Raw genomic sequence first — 23,646 nt, 5'->3', positions numbered from 1 at the left:
GTATTCAGTGAGACTTGACTTTAAAACTATGTAACTGTCTTCCTCCAGCCCACTTTAACAGCCAAATGTTCAACAGTTTATCAGGGCATAAGGGGGATGCCATTTTCAACCTCCTCCAAACAGCAAGTGAGGCTTCCACAAGGATTTGCTACAGGAGTCCCGCTTCTCCCAGGTCACAGCCTTGTTCACTGGATACAGGTGGTTGGGAACATCAGGCTTCTTTCACCTAATATGATTTATGACTGTTAAGGTGGACTTTCTTAAAACGCTTTTGATGTTGCGCAGCGCATGAGGCAACACGTCAATGTTTGGCACCACATTTTCCACCTTCATTACTGTAATCAGAAGCTTGTGAGCTGGAGAAACACCTCTCCCTTTCTCAATGAGCAAAGAGACACTGTAAACTTCTCTCAGATGAGGCTTTTATTCTTAGAAAAAGTTCCACTGGGTACAACAATATATACATTGACACCACCCACCATCCACACTAGTAACAACCCTCTCTGATGTGAAATGCTCGTCACTACTCTAGCAAAGGCTCCATGAGGCCTACTAGGCCTTGCCTCTCCCTCTGATCTCACAAAGGATCCAGCCATGATCCTGAGGGACTTTTCAGACTGACAGCAGTCTAAAGTACTTTACAGCACTTGTTGACAATCCTTTTGATGTCACTTCCTGTTTAAATGCCTAATCATTGTGGCTCACAGTAACCTTTTTATGCCTGGTTACTATTAAAATCCACATTGTACATTTAGAATACTGTGTCCAGTTTTGGGCACCACAATTCAAAAGGGATGTTAACAAACTGGAGCGTATCCAGAGGAGGATGGCTAAAATGGTGAAGGGTCTGGAAACTATGCCTTATGAGGAAAGACTTAGGGAGCTGGGTATGTTTAGCCTGGGGAAGAGATGGTTAAGGGGTGATATGATAACCCTTTAAATATTCGAAGGAGTGTCACATTGAGGATGGAGCAAGCTTGTTTTCTGCTGCTCCAGTGACTAGAACACGGAACAATAGATGCAAGCTCCAAGAACAAATATTCCACATCAACATTAGGAGGAACTTTCTGACAGTAAAAGTTATTCGACACTGGAACGCATTCCCTTGGAGTATGGTGAGGTCTCCTTCCTTGGAGGTCTTTGAACAGAGGCTGGATTGCCATCTGTCAGGAATGCTTTGATTGTGATTTCCTGCATAGCAGGGGGTGGACGGGATGGCCCTTGTGTCCCCTTCCAATTCTACAATTCTATGATTCTATGATTCCTCTGAATATCTCAAATTGCTGCCATGCATTTGTAGGAGAAGGTGGTCTTTCAGATATCCTGGCTTTAAGTCATTTAGGGCTTTGTATGTCAACACCAACACCTTGAATTGAGTTCAGGAGCAAATTGGAAGCCAGTGTTATATGGTCTCTAAAATGCACATCTGACATCCTTCTGGCTCCTGAATTTTGCACTAGCTGTAGCTTCTGAACACTTTTTCCAGGGCAGTCCCACATAGGACACATTGTAGTAGTCTAATTGGGAGATAACTAAGGCACATGTGTGTCCACATCTGGCTTTCTCAAGAAAGGGCACAGCTGGTGCACTAGCACTGTGTTGACCAGCACAGCAACTGGCTTTCCAGAAGCAGTGCTGAGTCCAAGAGCACCCACAAACTAAAAACCTTGTCATTCAGATGGAGTGCAGCCCTGCCTAGAACAGGCTGTGATCCCAATCCTAACCCTTATTTGGGTTAACCTTCAGTCTATTCACCCCCATCCAGTCCTTTATGCATCCAGACAATAATTCAGTACTACTGTAGTCTCACTGGCATCAGTTGTAAAGGAAAGACAGAGCAGAGTATCATCAGCATACTCAGATGTTACCTACAGGCTAATGGCCAAAAGTCTGAACAGTCCCCCCAACACCATCTTCTGAGAATGTTCAGCCAAAAAAACTCAGAGCCACTGCAAGGCAATGCTTTCAAGTCCCATATCATTCAGAAGAATGTCTCAGTCAATGGTGTCAATTACCTCTGAAAGATCCAGGAGGATCAAGAGGGATACACTCCCCCCTATGCAACTCCCAGTATATGTCATCCACCAAGATGACCAAGTCTATTTCTGTACCATAACCAGGCCTGAACCCATATTGGAATGAATCCAAGTGACCCCTTTCATCCAAGAAAACCTGGAGTTGTGTTGTCACTACTCACTCTAGGACCTTACTTAGAAAAGAGAGATTAGAGACTGTTTTTTTTTTCAACAAAGGGTTTACAATTGCTTCTTTTAGAAAAGTTGGAACATAGCATTCTTTCAAAGAAGCATTTACAATCTGCCACTCAATTGGCCAGTCCTCCTCTGATAGCTTTAATTATCCAGGATGAACATGAGTCGAATGTATTTAAGCATGTTTTTTGAAACTATTAAAATGCATCACTCATATTCAAATATGCATCTTTCCTAGGTTGGTAGAGTTATTTTAAAATAAAATAAAAAGTAAGGAGGTTCATTTCCACAATGAAGGAAATATATTCTTCTCATCAAGGAGGAGAGATATAATAATTACGGGACTGGACAGAAACATTCACTAGCCTCATATTCTGACCTGACTTCTGAATGTATAAATATTTAAGAAAATAATAGATTTAACTGTTAAACTTGCATTTGTACAGTCTCACTTTCAATAGTAGTTATTAGTGATCCTAAAAATACTTATATAGGATGTGTATAATTGCCACTTACAAGTCAGATTTTTTTGTTTTTTGTGGTTTTATAAATTCCATAAGTGATATATATTATGAGATGTATTTTAAAGTACTTGTGACTTTGATAAACATATAGTAAAAATGCTCAAAAATACAAGTGACTTTGCCCCAAGCATCCAACCCAATCTCCTGAGAGTTCTTTAATAGTCACGGGGACAAGATCTTTCTCTATTATTCCAATGCAGTGAAAAATTCTTTTGAAGTAATGTTGATAACTATTTTTGCTAACTCTCTTCTACAGGTGCTGTCACACTTTTGACATGCTTTACTGCAATGTGTGTGAGAGATCATTTGTGTACTAATTTAAACCAAGGAAGACAAATGTATTTTTAAAAATTACCCCACACTGACAGGTGGAGCGATCATGTTGTGTTCTGCTTTTTGCAAGTGAAGAAGAAAAATCATGGTATAGCATTTAGATTTTGAAAAAGAAAGAGAGAAACCCTACATTAAACATTCAGTATTAAAGTTTCTCAAATTTAAAAATAAAATTTAAATCTTGTTTCTAAAATTGTCACTGTCAATTATTCTGGTTTCCTTTTCAGATTTCAGGGTACTGTATGATTGTTCACTGTATCCAGTGAGTTGAAGAAAAAAATAACAGTGTCATGGACTTGGAAGCATACCAAGTAATAGTAATAAATTTCAAGTAAATTGGGATGAGTTTACCCCTGGATAAATATGGCATAAGATTGGGTTGTAAGCGTCAAACATAAAATCATCTTGATTAATTGTCATTCAAATGGTTAAAAAGGAAAAATTTCCCATTGACTAACTTCTGGGATATTTTTGAGCCTATTAAATGATTGATTTTATATCCTGCTTTTTCTCCCAGTACTGAATTCAAGATAGCTTACAACCATTTAAAACAAAGTACAACTAAAAGAACCATTAAGATAATTCTTTTTTTAAAAAAATAAACAATTAAAGCATAAAATATAAATTAAAATCAGTTTTAGAAACACACCTAAAACAATAAAATTCAGACACCACACACACACACACACACTAAAACTCCATCTACTGAAACACCTTAAAATCCAAAGGCCTGCCGAAATAAAAAGGCATTAGTCTGCTGGTGGAAAAACAGGAGCTAGGGGACTAACCAAAGGGAGTTCTGCAACTTGGAATATCCACTGGAAAGGCTCTCTGTCCTATCCTCACCAGAAATACCTGTGAAGGTGGTGGTGGGACTGAGGGAAAGCCCTCTCCTGCAGACCTTAAAACTCAAACCAATTCATAGAGGGAAATCACACTCTTTCAGATGGTCTGGACCCAATTCCATGGGAACTCCAGTATATTTCAGGGGATACAAATGTCCTATGTCTATAGGAGCATTTATGAGTACAGAATGAAATTTATTCCACAATACACCAGCACCAAGAACCAAAAAACACATCCACATATGACAGAATACTTGTTTTAGTAGCAGACAGATCTTTTCTTCTACAAAGAAAATAAAGTAACCAAATTAATACCTGTGTCCTGTTGGGTTGTCATTTTTAAAAAAGTGGGGTGGGAAGTACTGTAAATCCCCCCAAAATATAAAATGGATACAAAACCTTTTTTAATTTTAGAAAACCCTAGAATGCTACCTATTGGTACCATGGAGTAACTTTCTATCAGAATAACAGAACAGTCCCTGCTGAGAGAAATATTGCTCAGTGAGGGGTCATTCTTTGTTCCAGCTACTCTACAATCAAAAATACAATTTGGATTCTGCAGTGGTCCTTAAAGCAACCTGCTGGTTTTCTTACCCATTGCCACCCTTAATAAAAATGATGAGACTAGTCTGATTGTGCTAGTATATGTCAAATGTCTGTTGAAGATCTTCTGCCAATTCTAAAATGATGAAAAAATGTCTCTCACCATATTTTGTACAATGTGGAAATTAGGCTGAATTAGTGTTATCACTACATTGTAACCAAACTGGTCTTACCATGATGTACCAAGCTGTTTACGCCTATAAATGTCTCCCTTCAGGAGTTATATATTTTAGTATCATAGCACCATCATACTTTTATGCCCTATTTTCCTGTTTTATTTGGTATGTATTCCCAAAATGAGAATTTGCCCCTGGATTCAACAAGCCGGATAAATCCATTGCTAGTGTATACCACAATCAAACTTCCCAAGCAAACATGAGCTTGAGCCCTATTGTTAGTCCAAAGGAAATTAGGCCCATTTGATCAATGGTAAGTTGACTTATCTTATCACTGATTCATTTGATCTACTTTAGATAAGTCGCAGTAATTTGATGGGTCTATTCTAGATAGGAGTACCAATGGGATTCAGGTTATAGTCCACATGTCCTGAAAAGTGGCCAGCTTATTACCGTTTATATTGGTCTTGTTTACTTGTTGGTTTAAACCTCAAACATCTTGCAAGTATACAACATCACTCCAGACTCGTCATTTCTTCAAATGGAAGAGCCTGATACTAGATGTCTTCCAGGGCTTGATGTTGTTCATGGTATACTGTTGCCCTAGGAACATTATGTTTGCTCAGCAGTGATGTCAAGAGGCATCCATTCTTCTTCTTTTGTAGGGTTCCTGTCATACTATATCCTAAACATACATAGGCGGGTTACAGACCACCGAAAAGCGACGGTCTGGCTCCACCTCCACTTGCAGCGTCCGGGAGCCGCAGCCTTTAAACCGCGCGGCTCCCGGATGCTGCAGAGAAGGAGCGTGGAAATCGCGCTCTTTCTCAGGCCCCGGAAGAGACACCACGAGGCGCTAGTCGCGCGCTCGTGGCGTCATTTCCGGGGCGCGACGTGCGCACACAGCACGTCCGCTACGTCAAGATGGCAGCGGCCGTGTGGAACGGCCGCCGCCATTTTATGCATGCAGAGTGCGTACTAGGGTTAGGGGGGTGCGGAAGCACCGCCCCTTCCTAACCCTAGTACACGCTCGTCGCGTACTATATGGCGGTTTGTAACCCGCCATAGTGCCTATTTGTTTCATGGACCATGTCACAAAGAATGCTTTCTATGAGGCACAGTCCAAAGATTTCCAATATTGTTTCTTTGCTTGCATCCCTTTTAGGCCCTGGATATTTCCAAATGTATTAGATCCCTCTCCATCCCTTCCTCTCATAACATTCTTGACCTTTTGTGGATAGGAGCAAATAATGTTGCTTGCTGCTTTCACACCTTTAAGCCAGAGGAAATGTTGTTAGGCAAGTCAGCATTCAGAATAGTTTGCCTGTATTGTGTTTCAACGACAAAATGGTGTGGGACATTTTTGTCCCAATACATTGCAGTACTCCAATGACAAAATGTTATAACTTGTTGGGGCAAATGCTGTTGTGTATGTGTATGGTTTTGTTTTGTTTTTTGTCTGTTAAATAAACTGAACAGGGTTTAAATATGGGAATATTGTGGTAACAATGTTGTAAAATGTACCTGCTTTTAGATCTAGTTCTTTATGATGTTTGAAACAAAATGTGACTAGTATGAGAGGTCAGTTAAGTACTGGTTATTTTAGGATGAATAATCTCCCAAATTTTCTACAGACATAGTTTATGTATAGTTTATCAACTTTTGGTTTATCCTCTATGCTGCTGTTTTTTTTGGGGGGGGGGGGGGGTAATGCCCATTTTGGCAAAGAGGAATGAATTGGAAACTGATGGAAACTTTGGTTTCCCATGGCATAATAGGGAAGGAAAGACTGCAGTTGCCAGAGACCATCTATCTGTTTTCCTGTTTAGCTAATGACATGATTAAATATTTATCTTCATAATTGTCCTCAGATGTTGGATATTTGTGTGGAATGAAATGCACATAGTAAGGTTATTTAGCAGGCTCCTAAAAAAACAAAACCCCTGATAAGACAGGTTTAAACAATACATTTATTTAACAGTCTGCTGATCCTACAACATATTCAGCAGATGAAGCTATTTCCAGGTTTATTTGATGAGTTAAGTGAGAGTATACCTTCTAATTTATTCCCATCCTTAATTATCCATTTATTCTTTTGATTCATACACAGGTTTTTTTTTTTTACCACTGATTCCCTCTTGACCTTCTGCTTGTAACTGAAGCCTGAGATCTGGCTTGTGGCCCAGGAATATGTAGAAAATTGTTTATATTAGCAGCAAGCTGCCTTGAGCTGTAGCACTTTGATTTAATGTTATAACTATACTAAAAGTAGTGTAGCTTTCCCATGTACTCTCTATTCTGCTCAAATCCCTTGTCATTATAACAGATGTTTGGATTATTGTTCTGTAAACTATGTCAGAATTTCAATCTCTAGTATCTGTTTATTATTCTCCAAGGGTGATATTACAAATGTTCTCATGCGAAGTTAATACTCATAATACAGCCTGTCTTTTTCCCATAAAAACTCTTAAGCAAAAAGTTTTCACTAATCAGGGTAAATAGAACTCATTTTAGAAGTAGAGATTTTGGCAACAAGTGCATAACGGAAAGCCTCTAACAGAAATTGAACAAACATAATTTTAAAATATGATAGGGAGGTATGGGGGCCTTGGGATAATTGCTCAAGAAACTGGATAATCCCAATGAAAATCATAGTAACGTATCATATAAATAGTTTACCTATAATTATTTTACTATTGTGTCCTGAAGCTGTAATAATCAGCCTTATTCTGCATTATTCTCATCCCGTTTCTAATTATTTCAGTTTGCTCCTCACTGCCATAATGGTAGTTCTTTGCAGTAAAACAGAGCTGTCAGTGTGTAGATTAGGTGAGGATTGCTTGGGAAACAAACAAGCAGGTCTACCAATGGTGAACATTTGATATGGAGAGGATGAAAGAAAGATTCAATTATAGCTTTTCATCAACACTCTAAAACATTAATGGGCTGCTTTTTATTACTTTAGGAACCACATTCTCCCTAATAATTTGAGATAATCTAGTGGAGACTGCATGCCAGTCAGGAAAGGCCAGAGACAAATGGAGATGGGCCCACACCCTTTCAGCCACTCTTTTCTCTTCTTTTCTCCCTGCCATCTTCCTCTCACTCTCTTCACATAGAGATCTGAAATGAGAAGGGATCAGTTTCAGAGAGCTTTTTAAATTAGGCCAAGGACAACATTCAATCAAACCAAAGGCCACATAAAGTCCAAGGGGAGAATATTGCCCACACCTCCTTTAAAGACTCAGCTTCCAAATTTTAGTAAAATATCTCAACTAGCCTTTGGTAGATTCTGGGTTTGGGTTTTTGATTTGTTTGTTTTAGTTTGGGAGTTTGGTTTGGCTTGGTTTTGCTTTTGCTTTGTGCCTTGTTGACATTGCTATTCGCTTCATGCTGCAAACCATGGATGATCAATTAGTGTTAAATGGTCATATCATAGGCCTGAAACAAATGGGCCTTTTGTGACACCCTCGTCATGTGCTAGGGTTGCCTCGGGGTGGTGCACCCACATGCCTCTCAACTCTAGCATGTGACAAGGGTGTAACAATGGTGGTGCCCTGTATACATGGGCACCGTTATTGTTACACAAGTGCCGTGTGGCACCCACACACAGTGCTGTGTGGTGCTTACATAACGAGTGCACCAGCGGCACACTTGTTATGCCACCACCGCTGCATAAAAAGAACCTGTTTTTCACAGGTTCTTTTTCCGCCGGCTGGAGGCCACGTGGTTTGGCAGCTGTGGCTTCCCTCCGGTAGAAAAACAGGTGCCGGCAGGCCACCCTTTTTCCCCCAAATATATTTTTATTGGTTTCCAAAAATGTTTAAAACAAATATACATATAAGTCTCTTTTTTTGCTAAACATTCAATTTTTTTCAAACAATATTAGACTTAAATAAAATTTACAAAAAAAAAATCATCATCATATTACTTCCTTAAGTAATACCTCTGGCTCCTATTCTGTCCTTTTCAATCCAGCTTCTTATCAGTCATAATAAAGTTTTCTCTTAGTGATCAATCCTCATACAGCATAAAACTTCCTTGTAAAACAATTGATATCTTTACAATGATGTGGCTTGAACTTCCTCTCAATCAAAAAGTATCATTGCAAAAGTCCCCTTAATTTTCTTCATATATTCTAGAAAAGGTTCCCAAGTCCTCACGAAATCTTCAAGTCGTTTCTTACTTATTATAATTGTCAACCTATATATCTCCATATAATCATAAATCTTGCCTAGCCATTCATCACATGATGGAATTTCAACATTCTTCCACTTTGAGGCATATAAGATTCTGGCAGCACAAACCATATAAAAACTCAGTTTACCATATTGCCTTTCAATTTGTTCATCCTCTAACATATTCAACAAGTAAATCTTAGGATGTTGGATTAACTTTATTTTTAAAATCTCTGAAATTCTCAAGTTAATTAAAGACCACAAGCTCTCTTACATCTCCATCAACAGTGGAAAAGAGTACCAACCTCCGTTTCACATTTCCAACAGATGTTTCTAGTGTTCTTGTTCATTTTTGCCAGCCTATAAGGTGTCACAATGATACTGCATTTTTATCATATTTTCTCTTTTGCAGTGGGACTGGATGAGCCGGACGCTGTTAACTTGGGTTAAAATTAGGCCACAACTTTATTGCATAAGAAATTAATTACATGTGTGACAGGCACAGAGTAGGCAAGCCAAATCCAGGTCATAAATCAATCAAGAAATAATCCATAAATCACTCATAATTAACCATAAATCTATCATAAATCATAATCGCAATCCATCAAAATTTAGCCCATAAATCAAAGATAATTGCCCTCATAAATTATCTTTGACAAGCTCATAAATCATTTGTCAAACTGTTAATTATTTTATTACCCCCATAAATCATTTTTCTGTCCTTCTGTTGTATGCCTGTCACACATAAATCTGCCCTCCATTAGTGACAGGGCTGACCATTACCGCCACAGGAGGGGGCCAGCCCAGCTTGGCCACTCCTCCCCCCACCAGCCCTATCACTTATGGAACCCCCAATGGCCCTGGACATCTCATCCAGGTAAAGGTCACATCCGCGAGGGGACAGATGGACACCATCACCCCTGAACAAATCGGGCAGTTCGACCCGTATGTCTCGGTGTGAAACTGCCCGCCCCCCTATCCAAGCCAAGTTCCGTGTTATATCCCGGTTAACATGTCGCCTTGCTGCATTGATTGCAGATTCACTCCGAGCACCCGGCCATGCCCGTCTAGGTAGCAGCCTCGTCCAGAGAATAGTCGCTTGAGGAAATCGCCGTCGTAATTGGTGAAGGTCTGATGTCATCCGTCCCACGAGCTGCAATCCGGGCATCCTTACCAAGTCATTCTCCCCCAGGTGTATTAATATGACATCCGGGGGCGTTCCTTCCGCTGCCATCTCAATCACACGTGGGAGGAATGCCCCCCACAACATTCCCCGGCGGCCTGCCCAACGGATGGTGGCTACCGCTGACAAACCCAGGTCGGTCCCTCTGTTGGAGAAGATTGCATGACGTTCCGCCCAAAATACAATGCTGTGTCCGATGATCCAGACCATAGGAAGGACGCCTGCTCAAAACACAAATAATTAATCAGTGGTGGTGTCCCCCGGGGGACCCCCTAAGATATCCTGCCAGCTTGTCACTGGCTTGCCTGCGTACGTAAGTGTTGTATGCCCTGGACCGCCATCGGCCCACCTTGCGCACAATCGCGGATGGCAAACCATGCGTGGCCGCCGCCGTTGCTGCTCCAATGCGGAATGAATGAGAGGAGAAATGGTCCGGTGACAGACCCACCTTCATGACTGCCTTTTTGAAAACAGCCAGGAATTGAAACTGTGTCAAAGGGACCCCCGAAGCATGAACAAACAAAGAACCTGTCCCCGGGGGACGCATCCGTAGATAACGTTCCAATAAGCCAACTGGACATATCTGGCCCAAAGGAGCCCTGTTCAGGAATATAGCTTGCCCCCTTCTGAGCTGATCTGTCTTGGAGCAGCGGAAGCGAACTGACATACCCTTCTCACCGATTGTGATATCGTCAACCTGAATGGCCCTTTGAGATTTATCCGACTTGGATTTAGGCAAGAGTTCACTGATGCGAGTAGCTGCGAAAAAGGCCACCGTGAAAGCTGTCTGGAACAAGACAGTCTCGAAAGGCGTGCTGCATATCGCTGACAGGGTTGGCAGTATCCTCTGCAGGACCACTTCCGACACTGGAAGGCGAGAGTCTGGGAGTGGGGGTGCCTCCCTAGCCCACCCCTCAAGAACTCTTCGGACCCTAAAATCACTTGTGTTATCCATGAAACCCCTGGCCCGTGAATAGAATGCTAGTGCAGCTATCCGCCCCCGAATAGTGCGCACAGACAAACCAGTTTCCTTGAGGTGAACTGCAAAGCGAAGGATCACATCCACTGGTATCGGCCACTCCTCTGGCACCCCCATCGATGCCACGAACCTTTGAAATACCCGCCAGCTGCGATGATAAGCGAGCTGGGTTGATGGAGCCAATGACATGAGAATTGCACGGTTCACCTCTATTCGCCAAGATTCCATAGGTGCGCCGGCACTCTCAAGGGACTCGGAGAAGCGTACGGGGCCAGAGCCCGAAACCTGTCGAACTGAAAACGGGAAATAGCATCTGCAATTGAATTAGAGGCCCCTGGCACATACTGACAGCGGAAGACAATGTTATACTTAAGACACTGTAGGACCATGCATCTTATCAATCTCATAACTCTGGAAGACTTAGAGCTTTGCGCATTCACCACCTGTACCACCGCCTGATTATCACACCAGAAGAGCACCGACTTGTTTGAAAAAACGTCTGCCCATAGGTGTACTGCAACTATAATGGGAAACAGCTCCAGAAATGTTAAATCCCTGTCGAGTCCCCCCTGTACCCAACCTTCAGGCCATCTCTCAGCACACCATTGGCCGTTCCAGAAGAGCCCAAAGCCATGAGCCCCCGCTGCATCAGAATGAACTTGGAAGTCTGTTCGCAGGTGCAGGTCAGATCTCCAGAATGACACACCATTATATCCCCTAAGAAAAGACAGCCACACTCCCAAATCCTCTCTAATTTGCTTAGTCACCCTAATGCGATGGTGAGGTGAAGCAACCCCTCTCATAGCTTCATAAAGTCGTGCACTGAACGCCCGTCCAGGCACAATTACTCTGCAAGCAAAGTTCAGCAAACCTGCCAAAGCCTGGAATTCCCTTAACGTGGCTTTTTTCCTGGTCATTATGTTGGTTACCTGTTGAGTCAAAGTCCGTAGCTTCTCTGCAGGCAGTCGAGAGATGCCGGCGATAGTATCCAGTTTGATCCCCAGAAAAGTAAGTGTAGTGTCCGGCCCCTCCGTTTTTTCCTGGGCTAATGGGACACCCATCTCCTCAGCCAGCTGCTGGAAAGAACTTAACGTGGAAGCACAGGCTGTAGTGCCTGGTTTGCCCGCAAACAGAAAATCATCTAAATAATGTGTGATTGCTTTGTTGCCAGATTTTCGTATTGCACACCACTCCAAGAATGTGCTGAACTGCTCAAATGCAAAACAGGAAATAGAGCAGCCCATGGGCATGACTTTATCATAATAGTATGACCCCTCAAATCTAAATCCCAACAGATCGAAATCCTCAGGATGAACTGGGAGAAGCCGGAATGCAGACTTGATATCACATTTGGCCAAAAGGGCCCCCCCTTCCCAGATCTCTAATCATTCTGACTGCAGCATCAAAAGAGGCATACTTAACTGAGCATAGAGCCGGGTCAATAGCATCGTTAACCGACTCACCCTTAGGGAAGGACAGATTGTGAATCAATCTATACTCACCTGGAGCTTTCTTGGGCACCACCCCCAGTGGGGATAGGCGGAGAGTCGGTATGGGTAGGGAGGTGTGGGGCCCAGAAATTCTACCTGCCAAAATCTCTTTATGAAGTTTCTCCCTCACTATATCCCTCAACATGTCAACGGACTTAGAATTTGGAGCAAAGCGAAAGACCCTCTCCCCAGAATATGGAATGCGAAAACCGTCAGTGAAGCCCTTCAATATGTACATTGCACTATTCCGCCTGGGATATAGGGCCAGCCAGGCGGAAAGCTGAGGGATCTTAATGGGAGTTGGTGCCCTTGGCTCCCTGAGCCCCTCCTGCCGATCCGCTGCCCCCTCCTCCCCGGTTACCTTTGAAGCAGGAGGAGTTGGGATGCTTTCCCAACTCCGACCATCGATGGTCGAACCTGCAGGACTGACGCTTGCACTTACCAGCGTTGAAATCCCAGCACACTGTGGGCCCTTTTTTGTCAGAGGCAGGCCTCGTAAAGTTCCCTTTTGACTGGCCACCGGAAGGGACATAGCCACTGTCACAGCGGTTGTAAGGGGAGGCCAAGTTACATACCATGATGTCGGACCATAACTCCGAATGTTTTACATTCCAGGGTAAAGATGGGTTAACTGACTTACGCATGCGAAACTGCTCGTCATAATGGAGCCACGCCGAACCCTTGACCGAACTATGGCACCTGAGAATCATATCCTGATATTTCAGGAGCTGCCTACCTCCACAACGGCAGTTGGGTTCTATCTCAGTAAGGACCCCTGCGTAGATGGTCCAGCCTGCCAACCAGTTGAGGAAATTCCTCTCAAGTTTCGGCCGCTTAAACTGCTCCAGCTCTTTTGGCAGACTAATGACCACACCATCCTTAACCATCACCCTAGGCTCAGGGTCCCGAAACACCAAGGAGAAGAGGTCAACGTACTCACCCCTCATTATTCGCTCCTTTGTTGCAGGTAGGAGGTGCTCCCCCAGAGGGGCAGAGACCTCCAAATACGGGCTGCAAGCCGCCGGGTAGGAGGCAGCCTGCACAGGACGGATCCCAACAGAATCATCCTGGCCCACAATGCTCATTGTCCCTGCTAAGATAGCGGGTGCATGCGGGGGCCCCCCCGCTGCAGTTGCGGGCTCTGCGGGTATGACTACAGTTGCAGGCGATGTTTCCTTCTGCAGTGAGTTACCAGACTCCCGTGCATTCCCCCCCCACCTCAGCCCCACCAGAGCTTAACTCGCTGACCTGACCATGTTGTTGAGTGTTAGAGGGCAAGCAGATGGTTGAGCCTACCCCTGTGGGCACGGGAGGCCCATTTTCGGGACCGGACAGCCTTGGTGACCACACCGCAGTGGGCCAAACCTGATCGTGTAGCAATGACATACCCGGAGCAGCAGTTGAGGTGGATGCTCCTATGTTGACCATTGACATCTGAGCTGCCCCAGCCTCAGAAGTCACTGCCACATCTGGAGATGGAGCCACATGCGATGTGGAAGGCCCTTGGCCTGAGTCAGCCTCAGCCCTGCTAGGACCTCGTCCCGCACTGAGCCCTTGTGCTAAGCGATATATATCTGCAAGGGTTAGCTGAGCAGGAACCACCCCCGTCTGCCCTTGTGGCGCCAACACCCTGTAAATGTCGGCCAATGAAGGCTGATCGCCTGCATTGACTAGTTGGCCCACCGGTGGTTCCAGGGGGACAGGAGGTGCAACACTCTCCACCTGCCCCCCTGCCGGCACTGCTGCCCGCTCGGCTTCTATAGCAGCCAACCGAGTGTACAGCTGATCCAAGCATGCCTCGACTGCATCACTGTGCCTTGCTTTTTTGCTGGGGCGGTTATGGCTCTTTTGAGCAGCAGGAGCCAGTGGTTTTTTGGGCTTACTCCGAGGCATGGTAAACCTGTGATAAACAAGCGAAGCAAAGCACAGGGTTAAGATCCAGCCAGCCGACCAGCAAGCGAGCAAACCAGCACAGAAGAAGACTGCAAAGCGAAATCGAGGTCTCGGCAAAGGAAATGTGGAGCTGCAGCATGCCTGTATCACCACGTGAGACCACCACCCAAAAATCTAGTTGATGCAGGTACCACTTGCCGAAAAGGAAGGGCAAGTGCTCAAAGGCAAGCAAAGCAGGAATCGAAAACAGTGAGCCTCATTCCAAACTGGAATGAGGCAGAAGAGGAAGGTTAAAGTTACCCAAATAGAGACACATAGTGGTGGAATTGACATGAGAAGGGAGTGCAGGGGCAGGAGAGACGGGCAAAGGCAAGGAATTAAAAGGGAGGAAATGGAATGCCCAAATAAAATAATGAACTTCAAATGAATAAATTAAATAACATAAATAATAATAATAATAATAATAATAATAATAAATAACATAAATAATAAATAATAATAAATAACATAAATAATAATAAATAATAATAAATAATAATAATGAACATAAATAATACCCAAGGCAATAAAAGGGATAAATAATAACAATAATAACCACAAAACCACACTTGAGCAGACAGAAAAGAAGCAGAAGGGAAAGGAGAGAGAGGAGATGCTGAGTAGGGGATGATAGAAATTAAAATAAAATTGAAATACAATTAAAATCAATAAAGTAAATTCAGAAACAGAAAAGCACAAATAATAATAATAATAATAATAATAATAATAATAAAATAATAAAAAAAGGCACAGACATGCTGATCATGCAATAGGATCCCACTAGGAGGAAATAAACCATACCCAGAAGGTAGGGAAAGAGTGTGGGGGGAACATAAAATTGCAAGAGATAATAAAATGATAATAATAATAATAATAATAATAATAATAATAATAAAAATATTATAATAATAAATCAGCAAATAAACAGGAGACAAAGCAAAACTAATCGAACAAGATGAATAGTAATAAAAATAATAATGTATATAAGGAAGAGACTCATTGATGAACCATAGCATCCCACAATCATGGAAAGAAAAAGAAAGGGGAAGACAAAATAGATGAAATAAACATAACCAGTCAGTAATAATAGGAGAAAAGCCCAAGCCATAAAAGAGATAAATAATAACAATATCATAAGGGAGAGAAGGTCACCCCCAAATAGAAGGGAGTGAAGGATAGAATCAAGAGAGCGCCAAAGCTGCCCCCCAGAGGAGAGTTAGTGAAATGAAGGAATTCTATCTCTACCTGCATGCAACATGCAAGCAGGAGCATGCCAGCACAAAACAAAGGAATACACCAACAAACATCCTTCCTATCCTGAGGAAACCTAGCTGCGGGGGAGGGGGGAGCGGGGTGGAGATGATCCCCCCTCGCAGGCCAAAAGCCGCCCGCATCACCCTGGCTGGAGGAAAAGTCCCCCACCCCCACCGCCCCCCCCGGGCTATGGGAATGGAGTTGCCGAGGAATGCGTGCATGTGTGGGAAACCATGGCTCCCCAACCTACAAGCCATGGGAATGGAATAAGGGAGGATGCAAGCATGAGTGGGGCGCCATCCACCACCCTTCTCTGGCCTGGAGGATGGGGGCACCCTAGCCAAAGGCAGGGATCCCGACTCCCCTAAGCAGACCCACACCACAACCCCCCTCCCCAAAATACAATTGGAACAAAACTCCAGCCCAAGGAATGGGGGGGGGAGGAAAACGAACACTAATAAAAGGAAGAGGAACTGCAGCAGGGTGGCCTGCCAACTGAGGTCCCTCTGAGCTCACAGGACCTGCAAACCCAAATATCCCAGTGAGGAACCCCACCATCCCTCCCCCAAGGAGCTCTCTTCCTACCCCTATGGATGTAGGGATACCTGGAGGCCCAGCTGGAGGACGAGCTGCTCGGCCCCACCAAGAAAAAGGGGGGGAGTCCGCAGGACACCCTCCTAGCTTGTCCTTTCGCCCGAAAAAGGCTGAAGCCACGTGTGTGCCAGCTTTTTATAGCCATGCCATCACCCAGCATCCTCTTGCAGTTTCCCAGCCCTCGCGATGTTCCCCAGGACTGAGAGACTGAGGTGTATCCTATTTCATTCCCCTCAGCTCTCCCCCTAAGTTTCCCATGTAATTTCTCCCTCAGTGGTGCCCCCCTGAGGGCCACCCCAGAAGCGTCGACTCTCCAGTGTGCCCCCTGCAAAATGACCCCCCTCTCTTATTGTCGGGGGGGGTGCCATTCCACTGTTTTTTGTATATTTATATCTTTTCTTCCTGTTTGTTTCCCATTGGTTTAGAGGGATATTTGCCCCAATGTCTTTTGACCAATCTATCATACACTGTTTAATCACCTCTTGTTCCATGATTCTTTCAATAATAATTTGTAAAATCATGCTCCCCTTCCTCATTAATTACCTTTTCGAATTCCATCTCTCCTTTCCCAATCCCTTGTAGCTTTAAATCCTGGTTAAATCTTTTCTTTAGTCGACTATAAAGAAACCAGTTACATCTATATCCATCTGAGCTAAGTTCCTGTTCTAATTCTTCTTTGTCCATCCTTTTCTGTTATAATGATAGCCTCATATGTTGGCCAAGATTCACATGATAATTTTTATTCCTCATTAATTGACGCCCATAGAGGAACTTTAGTACACCAACTTTGTTTAACTTTTAACCATACCTTTATAAGTGATTTTCTAAAGAAATGATTGTTAAATTCTTGATTTACCTTAATTTTATCATACAAAAGATAACCATGAAGGCTATATAACAATCCATCTGATTCCAGTCAAAGATTAGATTTCTATAATCTAATCCAGTCAGCAAGCCAGCTCAATGTTGAGGCTTGGTAATATAGGTTCAAGTTTGGTAATGCGACCCCTCCTCTATCTATTGTATCATATAACAATTTCATTTTTATCCTAGGTTTCTTCCCATCCCAAATAAAATTAAATAAGTGTCTGTTCCATTTTGCAAAAGGAATTTCATTTGTTATAACAGGTAAATTTTGAAATAGATACATCATTTTGGGGAGTATTGACATTTTTATGGCCGCTATTCTTCCAGACTAAGATAGTTGAAGATTTTTCCATCAACTAAATTCTTTTTTAATTCCACTCCAAGCATTTTCATAGTTGTTTTTGAATATATTCATATTCTTCATTATTATTATTATTCCTAAATAATTAACTTTCTTTGCTCTCTGGAATCCGGTTATAGATATAATTTCTTGTTGTTCTTTTTCAAATATATTCATTGTCAACATTTGACTTTTATTTTTGTTAACACGAAATCCAGAAATTTCTCCATATTCCTGTAAAACATCAAGTTTTTCAATTGGATTAGATAATGAAATAGCCAAATCATCAGCATAGGCATTTATTATATATTCCCATCCTTTGAATTTTACTCCTTCAATTTTTTTTCCTTGTGGATTCTTGATAATAAAATTTCAAAAGATAACAAAAACAATGAAGGTGATAAGGGACAGGCAGACTGCCCTTTTTGAGTGCTCTGTACCGCACCATAGAGACAATGACTAATCTATCTTCATATACCCTTCACCTCACTTTTTGTCTGTATCACCCTTTATTTTCAAATTAAAACTAACTAAGGGCTGGAACAGATGACCCATTAACACCCACCCATCCTATGCCAGCCCAGAGACTAAGCCAGGTCAGGGTCAGGGTCAGGATGGCATGGGTTTGGCCTGTGATATTCTGGCCCATCTGCACCTAAGAAACAGAGGGAATGTGCAGACCAGCAGTTTGGGCTGGCTTGGGAGCAGAGTAGGGGCATAGGGTTCACATGATGCTCATACTGGTTCTGCCCCAGGGCAGCGTGACACCATGCGCCACACCACATGGCATCACAATGCTCCTCCAGTGCTGTGTACATACAACGCAGTGCCAAAGGAGTGCCACCAAGCCACGGCAATGCAGCTATTGCGCCCTTTGCAGGGCACAAAAAGGAGCTGCTTTTTGTGCCTCCTTGTTGCACCGTGCAAAGGACAGATCGGGCCCTGATCTGGCTGTAAAAGGGGCGGCTGGAGGTCACCTCTTCGGGGTTGTGTGCACTGTCCCTGAGAAAGAACTGGGTTGAGTCTGGAAATATTTTAGTGTGCTGATTGCTCCTCTAGAAATGTTGCACAACAGCACTTTTTGAAATTAATGTGAAATGGCTATTCTGTGCTGTTCCATTTATGGCCAACCCTATTATTTGTAAGTGCAAATATAACAAAATGCCATAAGCATCCAGAGATTTCATTGCAAAAGGAGGCACATCCAGCTCATTGCTGCCCCTTTGACAGTTCTTACTGCATCTAAAATTATGAAATACATAACAATATGGCCACCTGATTATTAGATGAGGAATGAAAGAATGATAGAATTATGGAAAATATTTAAACACATTGGAAGCAAGAACTAATTTTTGTTGTTTTTCTTTTTAAAAGGACTTGGTATAAATCCTAATTAACTGGAAAATTAATACTGACTGTTAATAGGATATATTTTCCTTCTAGCATTTTTAAAGCCTGAAATACTGCTTTCTGTATCTTTTCAAGGCCTGCAATGGCCTCACTAAAAAAACCAAGATAATTCTACAGTATCATTCTGAGAAGTAATTTGATCCAATCTGAGGTTATCCAGGCTAACTAGTCTGAAATACCATTTGATTCCCACACATTTTAAAAAAAAAATATTCACACTTCATAAAAGTGGTATCAAAACACCCTGGAATGTGGATAGTTTCCATACCAGATAGGAATGTAGAATATTAGTAATTTTTCAAGTTGGAGCAATCTACCTATCTCCCAAATGATTCTTTTGAAAGGCTACTTGTGCGTCACATTAGGCAGAGTTTGGAAAAATTATTTTTGTTGACAAAAGCTTCCAGCATCCCCCAGCTAGCATTATTAGTGGTTTTAATGACCACAGAGGATCTACATAATGACCTGTGGCTATAATGACCATATAGGATCTACATAAATTCAACCTAGGCAATGAGGAAATAGATATAGTAAAAGAGTTCCCAGAACAAGACTAAGAATAAGCAGAGCAGCTATGAAAGAACTACAAAAGAACCTAAACAGCACAGACTAAGCATGAAGTTAGAATTGTGCAAGCCATTGTATTCCATATTGTCATATATGGATGCAAGAGGTGGACAATTAAGAAAGCAGGTAAGAAGAAAATAAATTCATTTGGAACATGGTACTGGAGAAGAGTGAACATCCAAAATGACAAACAAATAGGTCATCAAACATATCAAGCCAAAACCCTCCCCGGAAGGCAAGGTGATTAAGGCTGTTGTATTTTGGCCTTGTCATGAGAAGACACAACTCACTGGAAAAGAGAATAACACTGGGAAAGGTGGAGAGACGTAAAAAGAGAAAAAGACTGCATGCTAAATGAATGGACTCTGTTAAGTAGGTGCCAGGTGTGAATTTACAGGAACTAAGCAGAGTAGTGGAGGTAAGGGAGTCTTGGAGATGTCTCATCCACAGGGTCACCATGCATTAAGTTTGACTCAGCGGTGGCTAACAGCAACAAATGCTATCTAAGAAAGTACCAGTAAATGGCTTTGTGCTGTTGTCTTGATTACATTTTTTTCTCTGTCACCAGAGTTCAGGAGTGTTGATGTTGATCCTCAGAACTTCTGAAAATTAAGTATTATGGTCCATAGTCTACATTGCCTAATTAGTTATGAATGCATAACTAAGTACCATCTCCTGGCCCTCCTCCTAACAAGTTTGTGACACTGAAAAGAGGAACCCTGTTGCAGTTCCTTATCACTACTTCACAGGCTGGTGGGAGGCAAGAGGATATCTCCTTCTCCTGAACCCTGATCACCAGCTGAACAGACCTCCAATGTGACTGTTGCCTCTTGAAGTAGGTTTTGGTTGGAACAACTATTGTGGCAATTGCGCCATGACTGTGATTACAGAATGTTAGTGAATACAGAGAGGTTACAGATCTGTAACTCTTGGCTACAAATTTGTAAATGCAATACACAATGCCAACTACTGTCAACAACCCCACTCCAATTAAAACCAACTCAGTATCAAATGAAAATGAATGTAAGAAAATTGATTTTTAAAAAAGAAAGAAAGAAAGACTAAATTAAAAATGGAAAGCTAGGGCATAGGATCTATTATTAGAAATTAAATTTGCCCCATTAACAAGGGGATGAGGTTGTTTTTCATTATATTGTTCCTTTTTGAAAGATAACACTACACTATCCCACTTCAAAGTTCTGCTGGAATTCTTACATGTATTATACTTGCATTTGGGATGGAGAGGGGGGGGGGGAAACAAGGTCAGCTTTGGAAATGATGAATGCCTTTTTGCTGAAAGCTGTACTGAATGTCCTTGAGTTTAATCAAAACTATTTGTTTTTAGTCAGCTTTGCTGTTGTCTCTTTTACTCTTGTCCACTGATAGCTTGACATTAATGACATCATAAATCATGTGAAGTGGCGGCTTGGGTTTGGTAGCATTTCAAGTGTTTGTTGAGATGTCCTGGACAAGCTAAGGAGCTGGTGTAAGGATGGATATCAGCCAGGTCTAAACCTTCAGTCTATGGTATTATTTTGTTCTCACATACATGCTGTATATTTCTTGAAACAATGGGCTTTTATTACAAGGTACCGTTTCTCAGTGTAATATTTGTTACAAAATTAGGACATGTTTGTCCTTTTGACTTTCCTTCACAATATAAGTGCTTCTGAAATCTTGTTAAAACTTGTGCCTATAATGCAGAGGTATATATCCTCTCTATGGCAATTTCCCATGGTTGTTGCTGTTGTTGGAAGGCCACAGGATAAAGCCATGTGCTCCACATCTATATTCTGGGTTGTCAATTGAAAACTGAGAAATGTATACAATGTGCAAAAAAGATCTGTCAGTAGTTGTTTTTTAAAAAACTGGGCAAAGAGAAAACATCTAAGCCTTGAAAATGTTTCCTTTGAAAAATGTTTAGCCTTTATCAGTTATTTGTTTGGGGATGATTTTGCCGGATCTTTGTACATTTTATGACTTGTTATCTGCATGACTCTCGTCTGAGAACATGCTTTCTACTATCATTGTACCCTACTGTTAGAGGGAATGGAACACTTATCTTTTAGCTGTTATTTATTCAGTCATGTCCTCTTACACTGCAGTATGTTATATTTTGCCGAGCAGGATACAGGGAGTTTCTCAGCCCTATACCTTCTTGAGCTGATTCTCTTAAAATGTTTTTCCTCCGGGTGAAAGACAAGGTCCCCAAACCTCTATCCACAGATGTGCATGTTGGCAGACAGTTAAATTGTATTATAACATTGGCAGTGGAACAGCATCCTCAACTACAGGGCAGCCTGGTAATTCAGGGCAAACAATATTATACACACTGGTCTGCCTTCAGCATATTGTTGCTGCTCCCAATCTCCAGAATCTGTCAGCTGAAGCAACCACCTTACCCACACTGCAGTAGGACAGGCCTTGGAGATGTCTTACAAATCTTTACTGTGGGTTTCAAAAGGAAAGAAAAAATGGAATGGTTATCAATAGGCTAAGTGTCACTGAAACAGTAAAGCTGTGCCTTAATTCTGCTGCATCCGATTGTATATGGTGGTTACCATGTTAAAAAGATGTCTCATTTTCAAAAAATCCCACATTCTTAAATGTTGACAGTTTAGTTTTTCATATACAGAGACTGTTTTGCTGTGTTTTATGGTTTATTGACTCACATAAACTCCATAGGTAATCTGAAGACATACAATCTACACACACTTTTACCAATTTAAAGAAAAATACGCTTTAATGGCTCCCAACCCAATAGTTTATTCCAACTCTAGCTTCTGATATTAGTCCATTTAGTTTGTGATTATTCTTTAGAAGCATCCAGGCTCAGTTTATTTGATATCCTCTGCAATTTTTTTGGTTTAAAACATACAGGCTTCCTACATTTTTTACACTGGGTTTAGATAATTATTTTCCAGATAATGTAGAAGATTTTGCTCATATTTACAAGTCCTCAGCAAAGTTTGGAAAAATCAGAAAATGTAGAAACCAATAGAGTGGAGTGGCAGATACCTAACCTGTACATAATTCCATTGTTCTCTTCACGGTTCTACACTCATATAGTGGTAGAATGTCCCTCCTCAGTTCAGAACATTGGTTTCCATAGTTCTGATGGTTTCCTTGCTCTCTGTTGAGCTTATTATTGACACAAATTCTGCTATTGTGTTTCCTATCATTCTGTGAAGTTGAAAGATGAAACTGGGACAAGGGATCTATTTATGTCATTATCATTAGTCCACTGGCCCATCCTATATGTCTCTCTTCTTAAAATACTGGTGGGCAACTTCAGTGGGTTCAGAGACAAATTCTTCCTGCTAAGAACCTACTGAAAACAAGATCCAAAGTGTGCCCGGCAGCATGAGTAGGACCCGATACCACTTGGGACAGACCCATGGCTGTCCTGGAGGCCATGAACTCCTAAGGGCACTCCTGAAAGGGCAATCTCAGCATGGATGTTGAAGTCTCCCATCACTAATAGAGGAGGAGACTCCAACACCAACTCTGAGGCCACCCTGGCTAGCTCAGTCAGGGAGACTGTTGTGAGCAGGATGGGCAGTACACCAATAGAATCCCTATTCTGTCCCAGCTACCCTCTTTAAATAAACACACCCCAAACCTGTAGACTTTGTGAAGCGGTAGCAGGTCAGGGGGATGGAATCACAACAGACCACTGCAACTCCACCTCTCCGCCCCCCAGGTCCTGCTTGCTGCTGCACAGAGAAACCTGGTGGGCAAAGTTGAGAGAGATTTACCACCACCACCACCACCCCGAGCCTCCTCTAGGTCTCTGTTATACATGCCAGGTCAGCTTGTTCTTCCAGGATCAGGTCCTGAATGGAAGTTGTTTGACCATTCACTGGATTACAATAATACAAAGAAAGAACCTCAATATATTTAATATTCTGATGGCAGTATAAAATAAATAATAGTAATAAAAATAAAATGGAAATCACAAAAAAATTGTCATTGCTGAGGTCTCATGTCAGTTTCTTCTTGGGAAGGGCAACTTCTAAGGGCAGTGTGGAAAACTATGTTGTGGCCTTATTAGCTTTTCCTCTAAGAAAATAGCCATGTAACAAATATAATCTGGTTCCGTATATATTAAAGTAAGAAACAATGGTATACATTACAGACCTGTACCATCCTCAGAGTTACTGCCAAACTATATGACTTATGTTGTTGTCGTTGATGCTGTGCATCTTCAAGTTGTTTCCT

The 23,646-nt window shown here is 42.1% G+C and overlaps 1 protein-coding gene across 1 annotated transcript; it reads right to left on the bottom strand.

Moving 5' to 3' along the window:
* Window positions 1-9,274: 9,274 nt before the first annotated feature.
* Window positions 9,275-12,023, bottom strand: LOC121924053. Its single transcript, XM_042455122.1, has 3 exons — window positions 11,901-12,023; window positions 10,662-11,264; window positions 9,275-10,213 (listed from the first exon to the last, which is right to left on the bottom strand). The coding sequence occupies exons 2-3, from the start codon at window positions 11,197-11,199 to the stop codon at window positions 9,570-9,572; spliced, it is 1,182 nt and encodes a 393-aa protein (XP_042311056.1). The 5' UTR covers window positions 11,200-11,264; window positions 11,901-12,023; the 3' UTR covers window positions 9,275-9,569.
* Between the last annotated feature and the right edge of the window lie 11,623 nt (window positions 12,024-23,646).

Source organism: Sceloporus undulatus, chromosome 2, assembly GCF_019175285.1.
Source record: "Sceloporus undulatus isolate JIND9_A2432 ecotype Alabama chromosome 2, SceUnd_v1.1, whole genome shotgun sequence".
Classification (NCBI taxonomy): Eukaryota; Metazoa; Chordata; class Lepidosauria; order Squamata; family Phrynosomatidae; genus Sceloporus; species Sceloporus undulatus.
Note: the sequence above shows the minus strand (reverse complement) of the source record. Positions and strands in the feature narration are given on the sequence as shown.